Genomic DNA, 21574 nt, shown 5'->3' with positions numbered 1-21574 from the left:
TGAGATAGTGTTCTATGGACATAGCAGTTATTGAGGTAGCAGCAAGGTATAAGTGACAAAGAATTAAAGTGCAACTCTGGACATGTGCAAAAGTTGGAGTCTTGGAGTCAGTCCAGTCCCTGAGTATTGAAGAGTCTGATGACCTGGGGGAAGAAGCTGTTACACAGTCTGGCTGTGAGGGCCCAAATGCTTCGGTACCTCTTGCCAGACGGCAGGAGGGTGAAGAGTTTGTGTGTGGGGTCTTCCACAATGCTGGTTGCTTTGCGGATGCAGCGTTTTGTGTAAATGTCTTTGATGGAGGGAAGAGAGACCCCGATGATCTTCTCAGCTGTCCTCACTATACTCTGCAGGGCTTTGCGATCCGAAATGGTGCAAGTCCCAAACCAGGCAGTGATGCAGCTGCTCAGGATGCTCTCAATAGTCCCTCTATAGAATGTGGTGAGGATGGGGGGTGGGAGATGTGCTTTCCTCAGCCTTCGAAGAAAGTAGAGACGCTGCTGGGCTTTCTTGGTAATAGAGCTGGTGTTGAGGGACCAGGTGAGGTTCTCCACCAGGTGAACACCAAGGAATTTGGTGCTCTGGACAATCTCCATAGAGGAGCAGTCGATGTTCAGCGGAGAGCGGTCACTCTGTGCTCTCCTAAAGTCAACAACCATCTCTTTTGTTTTGTCCACATTCAGAGACAGGTTGTTGGCTCTACACCAGTCCGTTAGCCGCTGCACCTCCTCAGCGTTATCATCAGCGTTAGATGCGTAAATATTAGCCAAAATCAAACTTTGCCCCTGAATTTCTGTTAAAACAATAATGACTCTTCCTAATTTATCATTAATCTGTTTGAGACATTTGTATTGTTGATTTATCAATATAATGACCCCCCTGCTCTTAATTGAACCAGCACTATAGAAAACATGTCCATCCCATGTCTTCCCAAATTTTTCAGCTTCCTGGGGGGAAAGGTGCATTTCTTGAAGAAACACAATATCATATTTCTTATGCTTAAGAAGAGAAATAAACTTCCATCTTTTTATGGGCCCCCAACCCATTCACATTCCACGTGGTGAGTGATAATCCACTCATATTAACATTTTACATTTTGACATATTAGAAAACACAGATTGTGTGTCAAAAATAAGATTATAAAGACCACATTCCCCATTAGTGCAACAATCAAACCCCGAACTTCCCTCAGAACCAATCAAACAGAAAAATAATTCTCTCCATGCACGAAACGCCAACCGGTATCAATCCCTCCAAACTCAAATAGTCCATGTATGCCTACGAAAGCCCCTTCGACAACTTTGCTGTCGGATTGCTCAAGTCCTGTGCTTCTGTAAAAATGTTGTGAGGCAAAATTACATAACAGAATATAATCTATAAAACAAACTTCAGCCAATAGACAGAATAAATACAAAGAGCGTGTAGATTTAGTCAGTTGTTCCTCCACAAAACAAGCTCTAGTCTCAAGCGGAACCAGCACAAAAAAATAAGTATAATAATTATATATATATATATATATATATATATATATATATATATATATATAAGTCTGTACAGTTTCCTCAGACAGACAAAAGAATATTCAGTGAGCCAGCTGGTCATGAGTGCAGCAGATGATGTAATCGTCTCAATGTCCTAGAAAAATACTCCACAAAACAAACTCCAGCCGCTAGGCGGAACCAGCACAAAAAGAAACAAAACAGATGTCCCGGTTCCTCGGATGGTCAAGAGTGTATTGAGCGAGTCTATTTCCCTCAGAGGCCACATAAGAAACACACCATGACATCCTCAGTCCATTGATTTTATGACAGACATCACTTGTAGGCATGTAACTACTTTGCAGCCATCCTTAGTATCAATTCTCAGTTTGAACATCAGAGGAACATCAGAGCATAAGCAATCTTCCTTTGATGTAAGAGTTTCTTGCATTCCTTGAATCAATCACGTTTCTCTCTTGTCGAATTTGCAAAGTCCGGGAATAAGAAAATGTTGTGGTTCTTCCATAAAAGCTTTCCTTTGCTCCTCTCTTTGCACAACACAAGATCTTTATTGGATGATCTCAGAAATTTGGCTAGAATTGATCGGGGCCTGTCTCCCTCAGCGATCTGCGAGCCGGGACTCTATGAGCTCGCTCGATTTCCTGCTTATGGCCTATTATGTCGAGCAGACTTGTGAAAACTCGTCTTGGAATTTCTACATATCTCTGCCTTTCCTCATGCTTAGGAATTCCAACAATTTGTACGTTAATCTTCAATTTTTTCAAAAATGCTTTCCAAATCTATCTTGGTTGCTAGCGGATTAGCAGCTAATTCTCACTCCGATGACTCCAAATAATCGATTTGTGTCTCAACATCTAACACTCTTGTAACCAACTCAGAGAATTGTTTCCATCGACATAATCGATCGATATTAAATTGCTAAATTGTTGTATAATTGTAATGTTTTATGTGTGTGTTCATGTATTTCATGTCTTTTATTTTGAAAAGATAAGTTCCTGTTCATGTCATGTGTTCCTTTGTCATGTGATTCCTGTTTCCCTCCATGTTCATGTTTCTTGTGTTCATTGTCTTGTTACTCATTATCAGTTCTAGTTTGGTTTAAGTTTATTAGTCTTGTTATCTTGTTTATAGTTCTGTCTGTTCATTGGTTTGATTCACGTGAAGATTTACGGTTGTTTGGAAATTTGGGTTCTTTGGAAACTTGGGTTCTCACTACGTCTTCGTCTGCCTGGTGCCAGCATCGTTCCAATTATATTGAAGGAAATAGTCCCAGTACTCAGGGCAACCCAACATGTTCCAGAGAATTGAGTGGAAACCACATTTATAAGAGTTCAAACTTATATAACCAAACATTGTTGTTGAACAATTATATTAAATATGCATAACAAATTAGAAAAAATAAAATAAAATATTGTCAATGCTACATTCTAAAAATAATCTCAGGCCTTAAGGTGCGTACACACTGCCAGCGACATCGCGCGCGACATACCATTCATTTTCAATGAGAGCACAGCGACTTCCGGTGACACAAGCTGTCGCGACCGTTGGCGCTAGATGTGGGCGTGTCCAGCGACGCGACAAAGTTGAGACAAGTTCAACTTTATTCAAATGAAGAGCGACTAACGGAAGCGACAGCCAATAGGAGAGACGACGGGAGAGCTCACATGATCCTTCTCTCTCTCTCTCTCAGCTCCTGCAGTAACGGAAAGATGGATGAAAGGCTAATTCTTAGTGTTAGAAATTTTCCAGTGCTCTATGATATGTCTCTTCCCACGTACAAGGACATTTTTAAGAAAAATACTGTGTGGAAAGGCGTATCTGAGATTGCGGGGATTTTATGGACCCAGACAGACCGGCATTTGCATTTTCACCGCAGATAAACAGCCGCTCTGGCAAACAGCACGCCTTGTTTCTCATTCATCTTTGATATAAAGCATTTTATGTACTGATTCCATTTATATTTAGTCTTTTCCCTCCAAAATGTTTGTTTTTAGCGGCAAAAAAAGGGATTCGCTGTCAACAGCAATGGAATGACATCCGTGAATGTCATTTATAAATGTTACTAGGCAACCAGTCGTGGGAACGCCCACTAGCGACTTCACCGCCAGCCACTGGCGACCTGCAGCGATAAAGTCGCTGGCAGTGTGTACGCACCTTAATGCATGGAGAGTACACGCGAGACTCGCAACTGATTTCAAAACTGGTGACGCAAGAGTAACAACACGATATGAGTATAAATGTGCAACGGACACATACATTTTGGGTAAAATAGCCAGTTTTCTATCATGAAAACATAACGATACTTTTCAGTATTTAATGGGTTATACGTATTTTTATATTCAAAATTGATCTCGCTTTGTCCGCCATCTTGGATTTATTTTTTTCACCAAGCTCATCATGGTTCATCCTGGGATCATTTATCAGGGGAAATATAGGTGCGATGAAACCTAAGGAGGCAGCATTATTAGCATCTGTGACGTGCACCTAACGGGGGCCGCAGGGTCCCTTTCATTCCTCATTCAAACATCGTTATATGAATAATCACTCACATCAATATATCGTTCCAAGGTTGTCCAGTTGCCAGATCTTGTATGAAACGCATCCTACCCACACAATCGACACATCATACAAATGTCAACCCATTTATGACCACAACCTGGCAACCTACATTCCAGATGCGCTGTTGATATCTGCGCAGGGAATAGACGCGGGAAGTTGAATCAAGCATCACTGGTAGATGGGAGAAGAAGACTCAGCTGGTGCTCGGGCGAAAAAAAACTAAATATACATGTAAATTTAACAACAGCTGGACGGAAGAATTTAATTTCGTATCTCGAATCCATATCGACTATGCCCACTCCTCCCACAGCAGGCCCTTTGAGGGAAAATGTTTTTGTTTTGGAGCATCAACTGTTTTATTTATGTATATATTTATTTATTTTATTCTGTTTGTGCTTCATGAATTTACAAGCGAAACCCCACATAAGAAATCTGTTTACAGCATGTACACTTTAAAAGCTTTTTTTCTCCAGGCCATTACTTGATATTCATTTAATATGCGAGTGAAATAACGTGTTGTCGATGATTTGATTGTATGTTTGACAGTTTGTGGAGAGTAAATAATCATATTTCTGAAGTTATGGAAGCTGATCTCAAATGAAAAAGCACCTGGTAAGAGTTGGAGATATATGGCCTGTATGCATGGCAAAATCTTTAAAATGACACCAATATTGTGTTATTGAGGTTATTCATTAATTTGATTTCTTTATCAGCACGGAACGTCAAAATATGCCAAAACATGTTTATGTATTATTATTTAAGTGACTCACGAGCATGCATACAGGCAACATGTATAATGAATAATATGTAGCCTAATTTTTTTATGCAACAATAATTTTATAAAAACATTAGAATCCAAAAATGACATTGCTTGCATTGCTTTTGTTTATTTATGAAACATGTAATTAGCATTTTGTCTTTGTGCTCACAGAATGACGCAGAAACACCAACGCAGAACTATAAATACAAAGCAACACAGCAGGTAAGATACAATGTCCACTCTATGTTTTGTATTGTAAGTTCATAAACGGATTAATACTCGATTAATACCGTATTTTTCATATGTCACACCTGCAGAGTAGAAAGCTGTAATAATAATGAGATTGGTAGTGTCGCTTTCAGTGATAGAAATGTAATATGTCTTTGTAGAATACTGCCATTGATTGAATGGGTCGTCTGATTCAGGCAAATTATGATTTGTGAAAAAGTGATTGTTTAATTCATTAATCAGGAAAGGCGGACACATTTTCACTTCAAGTAAATTGATAAGTGCTTTTTGCATTGTTATAGCAACATCAGGAGTTTTCTAAGTGTAAATTAGGCTCTTGAGCATTCAGTGTCGGATCAAGTTTTAAAAAGTAGTGCAGCGGTCCATTCAACTCGGAAAGTCAGAGTTTACAACTTCCTACTTGGAAAAGTGCTATGGATGCATCTTTAAATCAGAATTACAACTTGTAGGCGTGTGCCGAAATTCTCAACTCCGATTTCGCCGAGATGCAGGTGCATGATGTCACACAAACATGTAGACACTCAGGGAGAAATACAAAGTAAATGGAAAGCAATGAATGGAACATTGCTATGCCTTCGCTGGAAAGACCGCATGACCTCTTACTGCTCTTGCTGCCTACCGGACGCGATGATTTATAGTTAAAAAGTACTTCAATATTGATCATTTTCCACAACAAAAGCAATCGTATCACTTTACAAGACATTAATTTAACCACTGGAGTCGTATGGATGATGTTAATGCTGATTGTCTGTGCTTTTTTGTTTTTCTATGTTTCTTCAAATGTGTTCTGCTAAAGAAAGGAAGTCATATACATCTGGGATGGTATGAGGGCGAGTAAATGGGGTGAACTATCCCTTTAATTCAGAATGCAATTGACTTCTAAAAGCCAGCTTTAGTAATGTCTTCTCAATTATTTACTCATCTACTACAGGAATAGCTTTGAATTATCTTCATTTGGGGCTGTTTTCTCTGTAAATATATATGTGGTTATTTGCAATTGGTTCACTGTATTAATCAGCATTATTTTATTTTTTAATTTCAATTGATGCAGCAGATAGTTTTGTATTCGACTGTATCTAAGAGCAAGACCTTTAGGGGTGCAGCTGGTGTAGGATGATGATGACGCAAGGCACCATTGATTTTGACGTTCACATTACAGTGCTCATGACTGAGTGTGACTCAACATGAAAACACATTTATTGATTCCTTAAAGAAAGTGAACCCATCATATTGAACACAGCTTGACATCACAGTTTCCTGAAGTGTTCTCTGAGTCACTGGCCTCTTAAAGTATGCAGAAGACATATTGACTCACATGCCAACAGATCCTGTATATGAATCTATAAGTGCTTGGTGCCAGATAACAGGGTCTGCCCAGAGGACAATCGCATTGATCAGAGGTTATTCCTTCGTAGCCCAGGGGATTTAAAGGAGGTCTCATTAACGGTTTATTTGATGGGATCCTTCACCCAATAATGAAATTTCTGTCATCATTTTCTCACTTTTTACTGACGTTTTTGGGTAGTGAACTATCCCTTGAAGTATCAACATTGTCTCAGATGTTTGGCACAAGACAAAACTGAGACAACTGTTGGCATTGAGTAAGAGAATAGAGCTATAAAATGTATGTAGCTTATCATTCGTTCTTAGAAGATTTGGATGAGAAATATTTGAGTTCATATGAAAATCTAAAATTTTTGATTGCACACTTTGACAAACGCAGTTGAGATCTCTTCTGAAACATGACAGGAAGTACGTGTGAGATTACTGGAGTCTTTTCCACAGAAGAAGCAGGGACTTCAGCAAAAATCTCCATTTGCTCTCCATGTAATCTCATTGTTGTCTCTGAGAAACAATTGAGATATTAAGAGATCTTATTTGGGATTTTTCTTTCCTATGGAGTCCAAATGTTGCTGTTACTGTAAGCAAATTGTTCCACAAGATCTGCCCTTACAGACTGCATTGCTTTGCATAAATTAATGTTTTAATTTATTTGAGTTTTTGCAAGTGCAGCAGTCTTTTTAACAGGAGGAATATGACACTGCTTTGAGAAATCTCAATTTAATTCATCCATGAGATTATCATTGCTTTTCAAAAATCGGTGCCTTAATGTGTCCCCAACAATTACAATTTGTCCATACGCTCCTGCATTATTGTACAGGGAGTTTAACATAGCTTCAAATACGATTATTTTAAGCTCCCAATGGAAAAAGAACCTATGTGAATCAAAGTTGTGAGTGCAAAAGATGAAGATTGGAGCATCGCTTCTGTGCACATGCTACTGTATCCACAGAAGCATAGAGAAAAGTGGTTATAATACTGTGATCAATAAACAAAAATAATCTCCATATATAACAAATAAATGTGACAGAACTATATATTTCTTTCTTTACTCTATTAGTTTTCCACAATATTTAAAAAACACTATTTGGCTTAAAGGGAGAGTTCACCCAAAAATTAAAATTCTCTCATTTACTCACCCTCATGCCATCCCAGATGTGTATGACATACATTCTTCTGCAGAAAACAAATGAAGATTTTGAGAAGACTAGTTTTTCAGCTCTGTAGGTCCATATAATGCATGTGAATAGTTAAAAAAGCATATAAAGGCAGTATAAAAGTAATCCATACAACTCCAGTGGTTAAAACCATTTCTACAGAAGCAATATGATAGGTGTGGGTGAGAAACAGTTCAATATTTAAGGCCTTTTACCATAAATCGCAACTTTCACTTTCACATTCTACTTTTGTGTTTGGCAATTCTCTTTTATCATGTATATCACATCTACTGGGCAGGGAGATTAATTTATAGTAGTAAAGGATTTAAATATTGATCTGTTTTTCACCCACACCTATCATATTGCTTGAGAAGACATGGATTAAACCACTGGTGTATATCGAAACAGAAAATATGTACACATAACCAAGTACTCATTTAGCTGTCAACTTTATCCAAAGCAACTCCCAGTGCATTTATTACAGGGACAATCCTCCTTGAGTCACCTGAGGTTAAGTGCCTTGCTGAAGGCACAATTGTCATAGTTCTTGGCTTTCTCCTTGCAGGTATTCAACAAGCAATTATCAGACTTGTGTCTTATCTACTCCACCATACATTGATTTTCAGCTAATGAGCAGTGTGGCCACCAGAGGCCATTTAGTGCACGGTGATGGGGGATGTAGCCAAATGTTTGACTAGATGTCAAGGGGTCCACATTGCAGTTTGTTTTGGCCAAGAACTGACCACTTAGACAGGAGGATCTGTCTGAATTGTTTAAGTCATAATATTTCATCCAAAATCCTTTTATTATAATAAAATAGTACACGAGTGATGCAAGTAAAGAAAAGGTCATATATATATATATATATCTCTTTCCTCTTCTGTCAAATTCTTGGCAAAGTTTATAGTATACATTACTAGTGGCAGAGCTGCTGACAAATAATTTTTTAACACCTACAGAGGATGTAATTTTCCCATTAGTCAGTGCTTCATTATTCCTAAAACAAATTAATTTTTTTCATAAAGCTTTCCTCGCTTGTTTTGGCTGTCTGAGTTATTTATATATCACTCACTTCCAAAATCTCCCTCCATCTTCATGGCCCCATTTTGTAATGGAGCGCTATTCATATACACCAGTTGAGTCTATTGTCTGACTCAAGTTGGTGAGACTGTTGCCGCATCATCACCATCATCCTGAAATGGACATACACACACAGACCTAGGCCACTTCTAAACCTAATCCTTTCAGCTTCTAATTGTCAGTACAGCATGACATTTCATTTATTTTGTCTGTTGTTTAGGTGGAAATATTCTTCTATTTCTGTCTTTTCAAGACAGTTGACAGAAAATTGCCTGCGGCAGAACAATCATGATCCAGTATGAAACTCTGTCCCTTCTCCTGGGAATTGTGTACAGTGCTCATGAACAGAAGCAAAGAGAAAACTAAGTGCACTGGTACCAAAGCTCTCCAAAAAACAATTTATAACAGTTTCACAACAAGATTCCCTGAGATTTGATGCTAGCACTCTTTGGTGCCAGCTGTTGGTAGCCTTATGTGTCAAAAATGGGCTCAAAGTCCTGAAATGCCAGTGTTGATGAAGTGAGTTTTAAATCTACATGCTGAAAAAGCTTCAAGCTACTCATAATTTGAAGTAGTTAAACTGTCAGGGTACTCTTTTGAAAAACAAGTTATATACACTACAAGCTACTAGCAAACAGTAGCTAACTACATTAAAGCTACTTAATGGGTTAGGTTTAGACCATTGTATAACTACACAATTTAATCCAAGCTGTATTTTCAAGTAAAAAATAACGAGGGTTTCTCAATACATGTGCAGTCTGAATTAGAGTGACTGCATCAAATTTGAACAGATAAATTCTAAACAATACAATCTTAATTTATATTGAAAACAGTAGTTGAAAACATAACAGTAATGAACACCAGCACTTAATATTTCAATATTATATAGAGGACATAAAAAGCAGTGCAGGGACTCGAACTGGTTAATTGGTTTATACATTTCTTCATTTACATGAACTGTCTGAAAAAACTATTCATTAGAATGAATCTAACTTTCCAAAACTACCAAAATAATATCCATATTTCCCATAAATATCTCTCTATATATAGTATGCCAATTGAGTAGTATGTCCGAATTGTCAGGATTCATAAAACAGTAAGTGAGAAATAAATTAATTAGTACTTAATTAATCTAGTTATGTTTATATCCTTATAATATAGCGGCCTAATATCTATAGCCCAATATTTGTAGCTTTGGTGCTGTTGGCTGAAGTTTTCAGACAGTCCCTTACCACACCCGCCACAGTTTTAGCATGTTTTAGCACAATGTGAGGACTTTTCAGATGGTTCCTTACCCACTGTAGGCACAATTTCCAACAAATATAAAGGTTAAATTCATAATCTTCAACGATTTTGCAGTGACACCATCAGACCAGCTCAAATACGGGACAAACCGCATCATTGATTCGATACGGGACGCATCATTTAATCTTTAAATTCAGAACAATCCCATATTTTACGGGACAGGTTGCAACCCTACTTGGGACTGTCTCTCTGAAAGATTGATTGCATTCAGACCAGCATTGTAATGCATGGAGCAAGTGTGTGCGGTGTGAAGCATTGTATAAATATTGGGGAGGGTCCCCAATAAGGGGCGGGTGCCCCAAACCACCAACAAAGATATAGTGAGCCCCTAACCCATGGGCCGGGCGGACTGGCCATAGGGACAACCAGGAGTTTTCCCAGTGGGCCAGCTGCGATATGCCAAAGGGAACCCCCCACTTTGGCCCGGTTTTTATTTAAAATCTAGGGCCGATTTCTCTTCGCAGTCCGCCCCTGCTCTTCACTAATCTAACTTAACCCTTTTCCTAACCATGAGTGGAAGTGACGCTAACTTGTGGAGTTGGCGCATCCCACATCTGGAGTAGAACCGGCCTCTTTTTGAGATTCCGTCCCATTTGGAGATCTCCAGCCTGCAGCTATACCTACGTACTTGGGAATGGATTACCTGTATGAGTAATCCCTTGTCTTAAATCACACATTGTCATTTGACCATTTGATTTTTTTCAGATATTTTGTTTTCTTACATAAAATCATCATAAAGTTAGATTAAAGATGATTACAGTATGTTGACCAGATTCACTCATCATCACTATCAGAGCACTGGCTTTAAATAAAACCCTGTACTATTTGGATAAGCTTTCATTGTTATACCTGAAAGGTCCACTCCTTAAGGTTGGCAATACAAACAAACAAGCAAACACAAGGGGGTTGACATGAAGATAAACCGGGGAAGCATTTCTTTCTGCATTTAGAGCACATTCAATTTAAGTGAGGTCACTTGGATTGGCTGAAGTATGTGTGCAAGGCGTCTTGCTCATATAACATCCACAAATACAGACCTTATTCACAGTAGCGCCATCTTTGATATTTTACGGGAATGACAACAAGGGTGAGACGTAGTCTGTTCAATGGGTTGGACTGCAGTTTAAAGTGTTTTTGAATCGTTCCAGAGACAATCGTTCCACAGACAATAAACTCCAGTCAGCATGAGTTGTGGAAAATCAGAAGGAATCTAGGAGCTTTTTACAGCTTACCGTGTGTGCCACTGAAGAGATGGTAAGTCTATACCTCACAGCCAAAGATGGCGCTACTGTGTTTAAGGTCTATACTACATCCACCATGTTGTCATTATCGCTCTTTGACTCGTGCGGTATGTTCTTTGACCTATGACATACTAACAAGAACCGCAAAAGCATTAAATATGTTAACTGGACTTACACTGACACCTAGTGGCTTGGATGCAGCATCATTTAAAATCAGTAGTTTTCAGTTTCAGATGCCATTGTAGAAATTCATTATTCACAGTCAGCCATGACAACTTTAATCAACGAGTGAACGTGTCCAATAACAGGACTGTTACTGAGATTAAGCGAGTAGCATTCAGCTGGTCATGTGATTCAAACATGGCAGCCCCCATGTGTGGACTGATATGACTGAGGTTTTAATTTAAAAATGAGTGGATAATAATTGTCTGCATACAGTATATTGCAAAATAACAATTAATGTTTAAAGGAGTTTTTATGATAAACATTTTAATGAGGGAAAAATTACTGCACCTTTATCACGAGTGTTGTCGTGTACTTTGAGTATTGACATCCTACTCATTTGACATATTGCATTTATTCTGTATTGAAATTGCATTCATATGAGAAGTTCTTACTGTAGTAGGTGATGAGACACATCTTTTAATTATGGGGTAGTGAAACTTCTTTTTAAAAGTTTGACAGAATAATCAATATTCTATGACAATTATCATCTGTTGTAAAGCGGATATGTGGAAGAAATTATTTATTCATGTGGTAGTTGTAAATTATTGATGTAGTAGTTGGTAATTAGTTTTCATTCCATTTCGAGAAGTTATTCAGTCGTGACATATAATTGTGTGGATGAATGCAGTCATAGACCCGTGCAGTACATTAGTTACATAACCAATTTTTGGAAGTTAACATGTCCTGCAGTGTCACATTGCAACACGCATTTACATTTATTCATTTAGAAGATGCTTTTTTCCAAAGCGACTTACAAATGAGGAATATAACAGAAGCGATTCATCCAAAGGAGGCAGTAATTGTGCTGGAATACAAATTTGTAAATTGCTAAGAGAACTAGAGAGGAACAACATTTTGATAATTAATTTATAATTATTATACATGCAGCTTTAATGACCTGCTTCGTTTCAATTGTGAGACTCATGTACCCTAATATTTGTAATTTTGAATTTTTCACACCAGAGTACAATTTAAACTTGAAGGCATAAATGTGCCACAAAAACAAACAATAGAATGGTGATAGTGTTTTGTTTCATCTACTCATATATTGTGTTTAGTGTCCTATCTAGGTTTCGTGCAACCTTGGGAGTGATTCACCAATTCCGACTTTAATCTACTAAAGATTAAAAGTGTTCATTATGTGAAAACCATTAGTTTCTTTTCAGATCACTGTAAGCATGTTTATCTTTTGCCAGGTTAAACAAAAGAAAGAGCGATGAGCAATGAGCACAATCAATAACCAATTACTAATTTTATCACATAGCCAGTTAATGTTGGTGGTTGTTGTTGGCACATCAACTAAGAAATTGCTCATGAGCTTTCTATATGGCCCAAGGCAAAATCCAATACGTGCTCCCAGATATCACAAGAAATTCAGTTTACTTAGAAAACCAGACATCTTATTGTTGAAAATGCAGACCATGGCAATCATAGCAATTGTTGTCAAGAAGACAAGTGTCAAGAGATTTAACTAGATTCTGCAACATATACCCTACCATATCTAATAGGATGGAAACAGTGTGAAAAGCACAACTACTCTGAGATATGCAGCTGTAGTCTGCCTGCTACTCATCATGTGTGGTGGTGGCGTAGTGGGCTAAAGTGCATAAATTGTAATCAGAAGGTCACTGGTTCGATCCCCACTGCCACCACCATTGTGTCCTTGAGCAAGGCACTTAACTCCAGGTTGCTCCGGGGGGGATTGTCCCTGTAATAAGTGCACTGTAAGTCGCTTTGGATAAAAGCGTCTGCCAAATACATAAATGTAAATGTTCTTAATGTTCACAGATGAATAATTAAGTCCTTTTTACCACAAATCTCCACTTTCACATTCTTCTTTTGTTTTTGGCCATTCTCATTATTAGTGCATATCGCCACTGGACTGGGATATGAATTTGTGGAAATAAAGGACTTAATATTGATCTGTTTCTCACCCACACCTATCATATCCCTTCAGAAGTCATGGATTAAACCACTGGAGTCGTATAGATTACTTTCATGCTGCCTTTATGTGCTTTTTAGGGCTTAAATGTTCCGGCCAACATTCACTTGCATTTTAAGGACCTACAGGGCTGAGATGTTATTCTAAATCTTCATTTGTGTTCAGCTGAAGAAAGTGAGTCGTACACATCTGGGATGGCATGAGGGCGAGTAAATGAAGAGATGATTTTAATTTTTGGGTGAACTATCAACTTTCAATTAAAATTTCACATTTAAATTTACTATTAACTCATTTGGATACTAAACACTACTCAAGCATCCACAGAAATTGAAAATGCAATGTAACGTATTATTGTTTGATTCGCATGAGTCATTTTGCTTAGGAGCTTGATGGATTCAACTTTATAAAACTCTCTTTGATTTGCTATTCTGTTTAAATCCCATTTTTAGACCCATCCACCCTAATCCGTTTGAAACCTCAGTTTTTAGTTTCCAAACTTCATTGCTTTTCAAAGGATGTGGAAATGGAAACTCTCTTTTCGGTGACGCAAAACGCTGTTCCAGTGTGGATGAGAGGTGTAAATGTAGCAAAATGGATTACCGTGGACGTTGCCTTAGAGCAGTGTTTCTCAACTGGTTTTGCTTCAGAACCCAGATTGTACAGAGGTCATTAAGTGGTGACCCAACAAAGTACCAAAATTGTTGATCATAGAAAGCAAACATAAATATCCTTGGTCAAATTACGTGCATGGCATGTCATGCAACGCAACCTATGTCCTCAATTTTAAAAGATAAACCTATTTTGCTATTCTAATTATGCATTATTTGGTTGTTACATTTTATTATTTCCATTTAGCATAGTTTTTTTCCCCTGCTGTCCACAACCCTATCACAACAGAGCGTAATGTACCAGGCCAAGTTTGGAGATATCAGCACAATCTTCATAAATAGCAAGTGGCTCAATTCTAAACCAGTTTCAGGCACTCGACATTATTACATCTTCTATTCAAGTGTGTACTCACATTAATAAAAGAAAAAAGCCACTAAATGCATTAATGCAGACAAAACTTTCGCCACAGTCTCCGAGCTCTGCAGGCAACAAACTCTACAGGAGTTCACATGGTTTCCTAGGAACAACACTAAACTATGGCTTATACTCGTTCCCTATGGAAACACAGTTTACACAGTCATTATCATCTGTGACATGAGAGCTTCCATAGTTCACATGTGTGCAGAGAATTAGTTCCTTACTTGAGCACAGAAATATATATATATATAAAATTGCTCAAATAAATTAACCTTGACTTGAATGAAATATAACTGATATTTGGGATTTTTTTTTAGTTCTGCTAACTTATTTGTGTTTACAGTGAGGTGTTGTCTGCATAATCAGCTCTCACTACAAAAAAAAACCTTTTTCTAAATCAGTGTTTTTGTCTGGTTTTCCAGTAAAAATATCGAAGCATATTTAAAGCAAGATACATTTACTTGATAAGCATGAATGACATTAGATAATATTAATTTTCCTTTTTTTCCCATGCTATGCGACAATATGTATTGTAAAAACAAGTGCTAAACAAATACAACTGAACTGAATATTTGAGTTTTTTCTTGTTGAAAGCATAAATCGAACACATGCTTAAAACAAGAAAGAAAGAAAACAATCTGCCAACGGGGGAAGAAAGTTTTAATAAAGATTTGTTCTATTAAAGATATCTAATATCTTACACAAAATAGCTTCTTAAGTAAATGTATCTTGTTTTAGTAAGATATTATTTACTGTAAAATAAGACACAAATACTGGTTAAAATATTTTTTATTTATGCAGTGTTCTTTCAACCAAAATTCATTAACAAGCATATTAATTTGAGCTTTAAATCCATAATAAAATCTTTAATAAACAACCTAGCCTTGTCTTGTTCTTGCAATGTAATCATGAGTGGGAGTGGGACGCTTTTGTGATGAGAATTTACTTCATATGTTGATTTGAAGAGCAAACAATACTCGTAAAATAAAGGAAAGCAATTGTTTCAGCCATTATACAGTGTTCTGTCAGAACAACAATGCTTGGCATTATCTACAATATTCCATTGTCACAGTTGTTTCCCCATAAATACACACTTGGAGAAGATATACTGTATTTTCACACTGGTATACTCACTGACAATAAATTACATTTAATAGAAATCCATATTTTGCTTATATTTACATGTTCATATATTGCACCCATAACACAAAACATGGTAAAGTAATTCAGAGTTGGATCATTACACACGATGACATTTATGATGTTTCCACTAAAATGCAGTGATCTTCTCATAGCATGATTAATAACAGCAATCACACTGACACTACAAAATGAAACACAGTTTTAAATAATGAAAAAACAAGCTTTTTGGAGGTAGCAAAAGTGAAACTTTTATGGGCTTAATGGAGAAAGAGGATAATACATAAATCATAGAAACGTACATCTAGATACAGTATGCCTCTACATGAGTGGAGAAAATTATTTTAGCCTAAAAGGCCCCTCTTTCAGGAATATTTGCACATTTAAATATATTGTACATATTTTTGTAGCCCAGTTTTTAAAGAAGGCAAGTGACTTCAAATGTCACTGCAGTTAAGCGACTGACTATGATGCAGATGTGTCGTTATATTTGAGTTGCGTACACATTACTTCACTTTAACTGGACCACAACACAGTAACATGACAATGAAAGTGTGCATATTCCCAAATGTATTTCATAACGTGAACTCAGACATGGGACACTTCATATGCCACTGCCTGAACCTTGTACTTAGGATGGTTTCCACCGAACCTCTCCGAAATGACCTGCCGGTTGAACTGCGATGCACCACACTGATCTCTGCCTGCATCACCTCGGTCCTTTGATGGACTAAACTCTTATAATGGAATACATAGACTAACAATTAATTGCCAACAAAACCCTTCATCAGGCAATTAACAAGGACAATTGCACCTATGTGAACTTCTGCAGTTAATCATTTATTTTTCTCCATTAATCAACATCTTATGGAGTTTGATCCTTGCCACAGTCGCCTTCGGCTTGCTCACTGAGGTTATAAATACAATTATTATTTAAGACTTTATAGATATTACAGTTTCATTTTTTTGTTAATGCCTGATCTTCTGTAAAGCTGCTTTGAAACGATGTGTGTTGTGAAAGGCGCTATACAAATAAAAATGGCTTGACTTGAACTCTGATAATGAGACTTTCTGCAAAAAGCTTCCTGGACTCCTTTTCAACCTGCTGCTCATTTAATACTCTACATCCTCACACAATTCAGCTCAGCATGGATCAGAGCAGTTTTCTTGTTTTTTTTTAGACCCTGCTGAACTATAGCAGAGACATCAAAAGGAGTGAGGCAGACCCCTCAAATATGTATGAATGGGAGAAACTGTAATGCAAATTATGGCGGCTGTAGTTGTGATAATGATAGCTCGCCCAAAAATGACATTTTTTCTGTTATCATGTTGTTCCCATTTGACTTACTTTCTTCATAGGAACACAAAAAGAAAAGTCTCAGTCACCATTCACTTTCATTTAATCTTATTTATTCCATACAGGGAAAGTGAATGTTGATTGGGGGTAAATGGTCTGCACTTATATAGCGCCTTTTTTAACCTTAGAGGATACCATAGCGCTTTACACTGTGTCCCAATCACCCATTCACACACACACACTCATACACCAATGATGGCAGGGCTGCCATGCAAGGTGCTAGCCTGCCATTGGGAACAACTTGGGGTTCAGTGTCTTGCCCAAGGACACTTCGGCATGTGGAGTCATGTGGGCCGGGAATCAAACCACCAACCCTGTGATTAGCAGCCGACCCACTCTACCACCTGAGCCACAGCCACTAACATCTCTTTAAGTGTACCTTGAAAGAAAGAAAGTCATAGGGGTTTGGAACAACATGACACCCTGTCTACACCAGATGCAAGCGTTGTGCCACGTCAAAAGCAAATAGCTCCAATTATAATCAATGATGCGATTTACACTGGAAGATCACTGCACAGATCTCCCGTTCTTATGCTGACATGCTGCAGAGCTACTCCAGCCACTTTATTATCCTGTTCATCTGAAATAAAATAATATCACTTACCAAATATCATACGTGAACTTTATTCCTCTGATGAACATAAACAAAGATTTTTAGAAGAATATTTTCAGAATATTTCATCCATACAATGCAAGTGAATGGTGAACAGACTTTTCATGCACCAAATATCCCATAAAGGCAGCAAAAAGTAATCCATCAGAAGCGATTTAATAGGTGATGAGAAACAGATCAATATTTAAGCCATTTTCTCACAATCTGAAAGTGAAAGTGGAGATTTATAGTTAAAAAAAAGGATTGAAATATTGATCTGTTTCTCACCCAAAGTAATTGCATCGCTTCAGAAGACATTAAACCACTGGAGTAATATGGATTACTTTTATGCTGCTTTTGTGATTTTTGGAGCTTCAAAGTTCTGGCCACCATCCACTTGCATTGAAAGGACATACAGAACTGAGATATTATTCTAAAAATCGTTTGTTTTCAGCAGAAGAAAGAAAGTCATACACATCAGGGTGAGTAATTGATGAGAGAATTGCACCCGTTCCATTGCATCGCAAGTGCAACGCTCAATCAGTTGAGCTACGGTGCAATTTAATCATGCTTTAATGTAGTTGGTTATGTAATGCAAACGTTAAAATGTATCGCCTTACAAGTCATGCATTTTAGTAAGTGTTTAGATGTCATACGAAAGCTAATCTGATAATCTGCCGTTTAACTTGCGATTCAAAGTATGTTAAAGTGAATAAATGCTATTGTTGTTGTAGCGCCTCTAGTGTTTATTTCACCAGGAAACTGCGGAAATACTTACAGTACAACAGGCCACTTTAAAACCATTCAGCAAAAATGTAGGTATAGTAATGTTGTTCTATGAGACCATGTTGGAGCCGTTTTTGTTTGTGTGATTTGAGCTAAAGAGGTGTGATTTATGATGCCATTGTTGCCAGATGTTATTCCTGATTAGAAGCATGTTATTTGCAAGTAATCTTGACCAACAGTTTTGGACATTTCGGTCTTTCACCTTTCAAGTAGATAGGAGCTGTACTTGCAATAGCTGACGAATATGGCCCTTAAGTGAAGTGACTCGCCTTGAAGGGACTTCGCCTTTAGTTTCAACTGATCTCAATGCACAGCCACTGTTACTGGCAACAGCTCCCTAGAGGACTGGGATTGTTGTCCTCGGTCTGGGGCCAAACGTAGGCTGACGCTCCCATCGGCAGTTCCCGGATCGTCCCGGAAATCTTTGTGTGCCGGCCGAATGGCGACAATAAATTGCCTCTTGAAGGTCTCGCTAAGCACGATGTAAAGTAGAGGGTTAATGCAGCTGTTGGCGTAACCCATGCTGATGGCGACGTTATAGGCGTAGAGGAAGGCGAAACTGGGCCTGTGCACACTCAGATGCGCCAGCTGCAAGATGTAATGGGGCGCCCAACAAATGAAGAACGCCAGGCATATGGCAACAGCCATTCGAGTGACCTTCCTAGTGCGCACTCGTAGGCTGTGTTGGGGGAGTGGCGCCACTGTGGCAGCCATATTTTGGAGTATCTTGAAAAAGACTACGCAAATGATTACCAACGGCAATGCAAAAGCCAGCACAAACTGGTAGAGAGTGAACCAGTACGTGTCTATAGCTGGATTTGGGAGAAGTAGAGCACATCCAACAGAGCCGTCTTGCAATGGCATAAGTCCGGCATACATCCATACTGGCGTGATGGAGAGCAAAGAGAGAATCCATACCAACCCGATGACTGCCACAGCTACGCATGGGGTTCGTATATGTTTAAAGCGGATGGGATGAACTGTCGCTAAGTATCTATCTAACGTCATGACAGTTAAGATATAAGTGCTCACAATCTGGCTGTTGGAGTCCAATGCTGTAATCACAGTGCACATGGATGCACCAAAACACCAAGAACCATTTCCCACGAGCTGGTGAATGAGGAATGGCATGCCTAGAAGAAACAGAAGATCTGCGATGCATAGGCTGAAGATGAAGATATCAGGCACCGTCTGTTGCGCCCTGAACTTTGTCTTTTTGACAATGGTGTAGATGACAATGCAGTTGCCTATGATGCCGACAAAGCAGATGACTCCATAAATACTTGGCATGAGAACATTGTGATACTGTTCGTCAGTATCTGCAGGAAACAAAGAGAGACTTTAGTGTGGAATTACTTAACAGAACATTTTCATCGGGCAGTATCCTGTATCGGCAATCACAACTATTGAATTCATTTTTGTTAATTAGGCCTTTTGAGAACATTACTTGCATATAAAAAACACAAATGATTTAAATTACGAAAACGTTTTTTAAAACATGTAAATGTAAAATAAAAAACATATCCTTAAAAGAAATAGTTCACCCAAAAATGACAATTTCTAAGAATATATAAGCTCTGTAGGTCCATACAATGCAAGTTAACAGGATCCAAAACTTTGAAGCTCAAAAAGCACATAAAGGCAGCATAAAAATAATCCATATAACTCCAGTGGTTAAATCCATGTCTTCTGAAGAGATATGATAGGTGTGGGTGAGAAAAGATGAACATTTAAGTTATTTTTATATAAATCTCCACTTTCAAACAGCTCTCCTAATTGCTCTTCTCTCTCCGCCGTCCTAAGAGTTCTTCTTCTTTTGTTTTTGGCATTTCAAATTCTTTGTGCAAATCCTTTCCAACTGGGCAGGGAGGATAATTTATAGTAAAAAAGGACTTAACTATTGATCTGTTTCTCACCCACACCTATCATATCACTTCAGAAGACATGGATTTAATCACTGGAGTTATATGGATTATTTTTATGCTGCCTTTATGTGCTTTTTGAGCTTCAAAGTTTTGGACCCTGTTGACTTGCATTATATGGACCTACAGAGCTGAAATATACTTCTAAAAATCTTTGTTTGAGTTCTGCAGAAGGAAGAAAGTCATACACATCTGGGATGTCATAAGAGTGAGACTGAGAGGATTTTCATTTTTGGGTGAACTCTCCCTTTAAGGGTCTATTTTCTACTTCACCTGACCCTTAAAATCTAAAACTAAATGAAATGCAAAAGTTGAATAAGAAGCTGATTCAGTCATATTAAATTACATTTTTGACTTGAATAAAATTGGTTAATTTAGATGTTACCACATGAAGCACATTTTAGTTACCTGACAAAATGTTTTCCAGTGTATTGTATTTACCTGCATTAATGTTTTGAGTTGAGTTGGACTCGTCACTGGAATTCTCAGTGGGAGTTGCATTGAAATCCATTCTGAGTAACTGCCAATAAAAAACAAATGCACAGATTATATACAACAGCCTACATACACATTATCTGCTCAAAGGAACATTTAATATGCAGCTGCAAAATTTGTCATAAACAGAAGTCCTAAATACATACAACATGATCACATGGGAACTCAACTTGCCATATAGCTACTGAATAGCAAACACTGAAGACAAATCTTGAGAGAGAGATCAACAGAGAATGGCCAGACTGTTTTGAACTGACAAAGTCTACAGTAACTCAGATAACCACTCTGTACAATTGTAGTGAGAAGAATAGCGATGCAGGTTGGTGCTGTTTTGGTGGCACGAGGGGGACCTACACAATATTAGGCAGGTGGTTTTAATGTTGTGGCTGTTCAGTGCATATCAGAATCGATTCAGTTAATCAACTGTAATTTTGTGCATGATCCGTTAAACTTGTTAAACTTGTTTTACTCTCAGTTTTTTCTTGAATCTTGCATTTTTTAAGTACATTAGTACCAAAAACAAGAATTCTGTTTCCATGGAGAAGAAAAACAGAATTGTTCTATTTTATGGTACTGTAATGATGACTTACCTTTCACACCCAGGACACTAGATATGCTGTTAGACCTGTCAGAATTTAATTGGTCTTGACCAGTTGGCTTTTTTTTGTTTCTAGTTCAGTTTCAAGTAGGTATTTCTACCTGATGAAATGTACAAAAATGACTATTATTGGTGTAATGTAGTTAAATATTTTTTAATTTAATATACCAGTTTATTTAGAGATCAGCGTACCACATGAAACGCCTTTCTTTAGGTTTCCTGAAAAACAATTTTACAGTGTTTAAACCAGTAGTGGTTTTTGCTACAATATCTGACAAGATATACAGTGGCATGCACAAGTTT

At 37.8% G+C, this 21574-nt stretch overlaps 1 protein-coding gene across 1 annotated transcript; it reads right to left on the bottom strand.

Moving 5' to 3' along the window:
• Positions 1 to 18559: 18559 nt before the first annotated feature.
• Positions 18560 to 20689, bottom strand: LOC127652687 (melanin-concentrating hormone receptor 1-like). The gene is made up of 2 exons (XM_052138987.1): positions 20620 to 20689; positions 18560 to 19575 (listed from the first exon to the last, which is right to left on the bottom strand). Exons 1-2 carry the CDS (start codon positions 20687 to 20689, stop codon positions 18560 to 18562), a joined length of 1086 nt encoding a protein of 361 aa, XP_051994947.1.
• Positions 20690 to 21574: the final 885 nt, after the last annotated feature.

Source organism: Xyrauchen texanus, chromosome 12 (assembly GCF_025860055.1).
Source record: "Xyrauchen texanus isolate HMW12.3.18 chromosome 12, RBS_HiC_50CHRs, whole genome shotgun sequence".
Classification (NCBI taxonomy): domain Eukaryota; kingdom Metazoa; phylum Chordata; class Actinopteri; order Cypriniformes; family Catostomidae; genus Xyrauchen; species Xyrauchen texanus.
The sequence above is the reverse complement of the archived record's forward strand: the minus strand, read 5'-3'. Positions and strand labels throughout refer to the sequence as shown.

Excerpts from the sequence above, each read along its gene's own strand:
- LOC127652687 (XM_052138987.1), bottom strand. The coding sequence starts at position 20,689 with ATGGATTTCAATGCAACTCCCACTGAGAATTCCAGTGACGAGTCCAAC. Across the intron at positions 19,576-20,619 it reads AACTCAAAACATTAATGCAG|ATACTGACGAACAGTATCAC; the intron begins GTAAATACAATA and ends TGTTTCCTGCAG.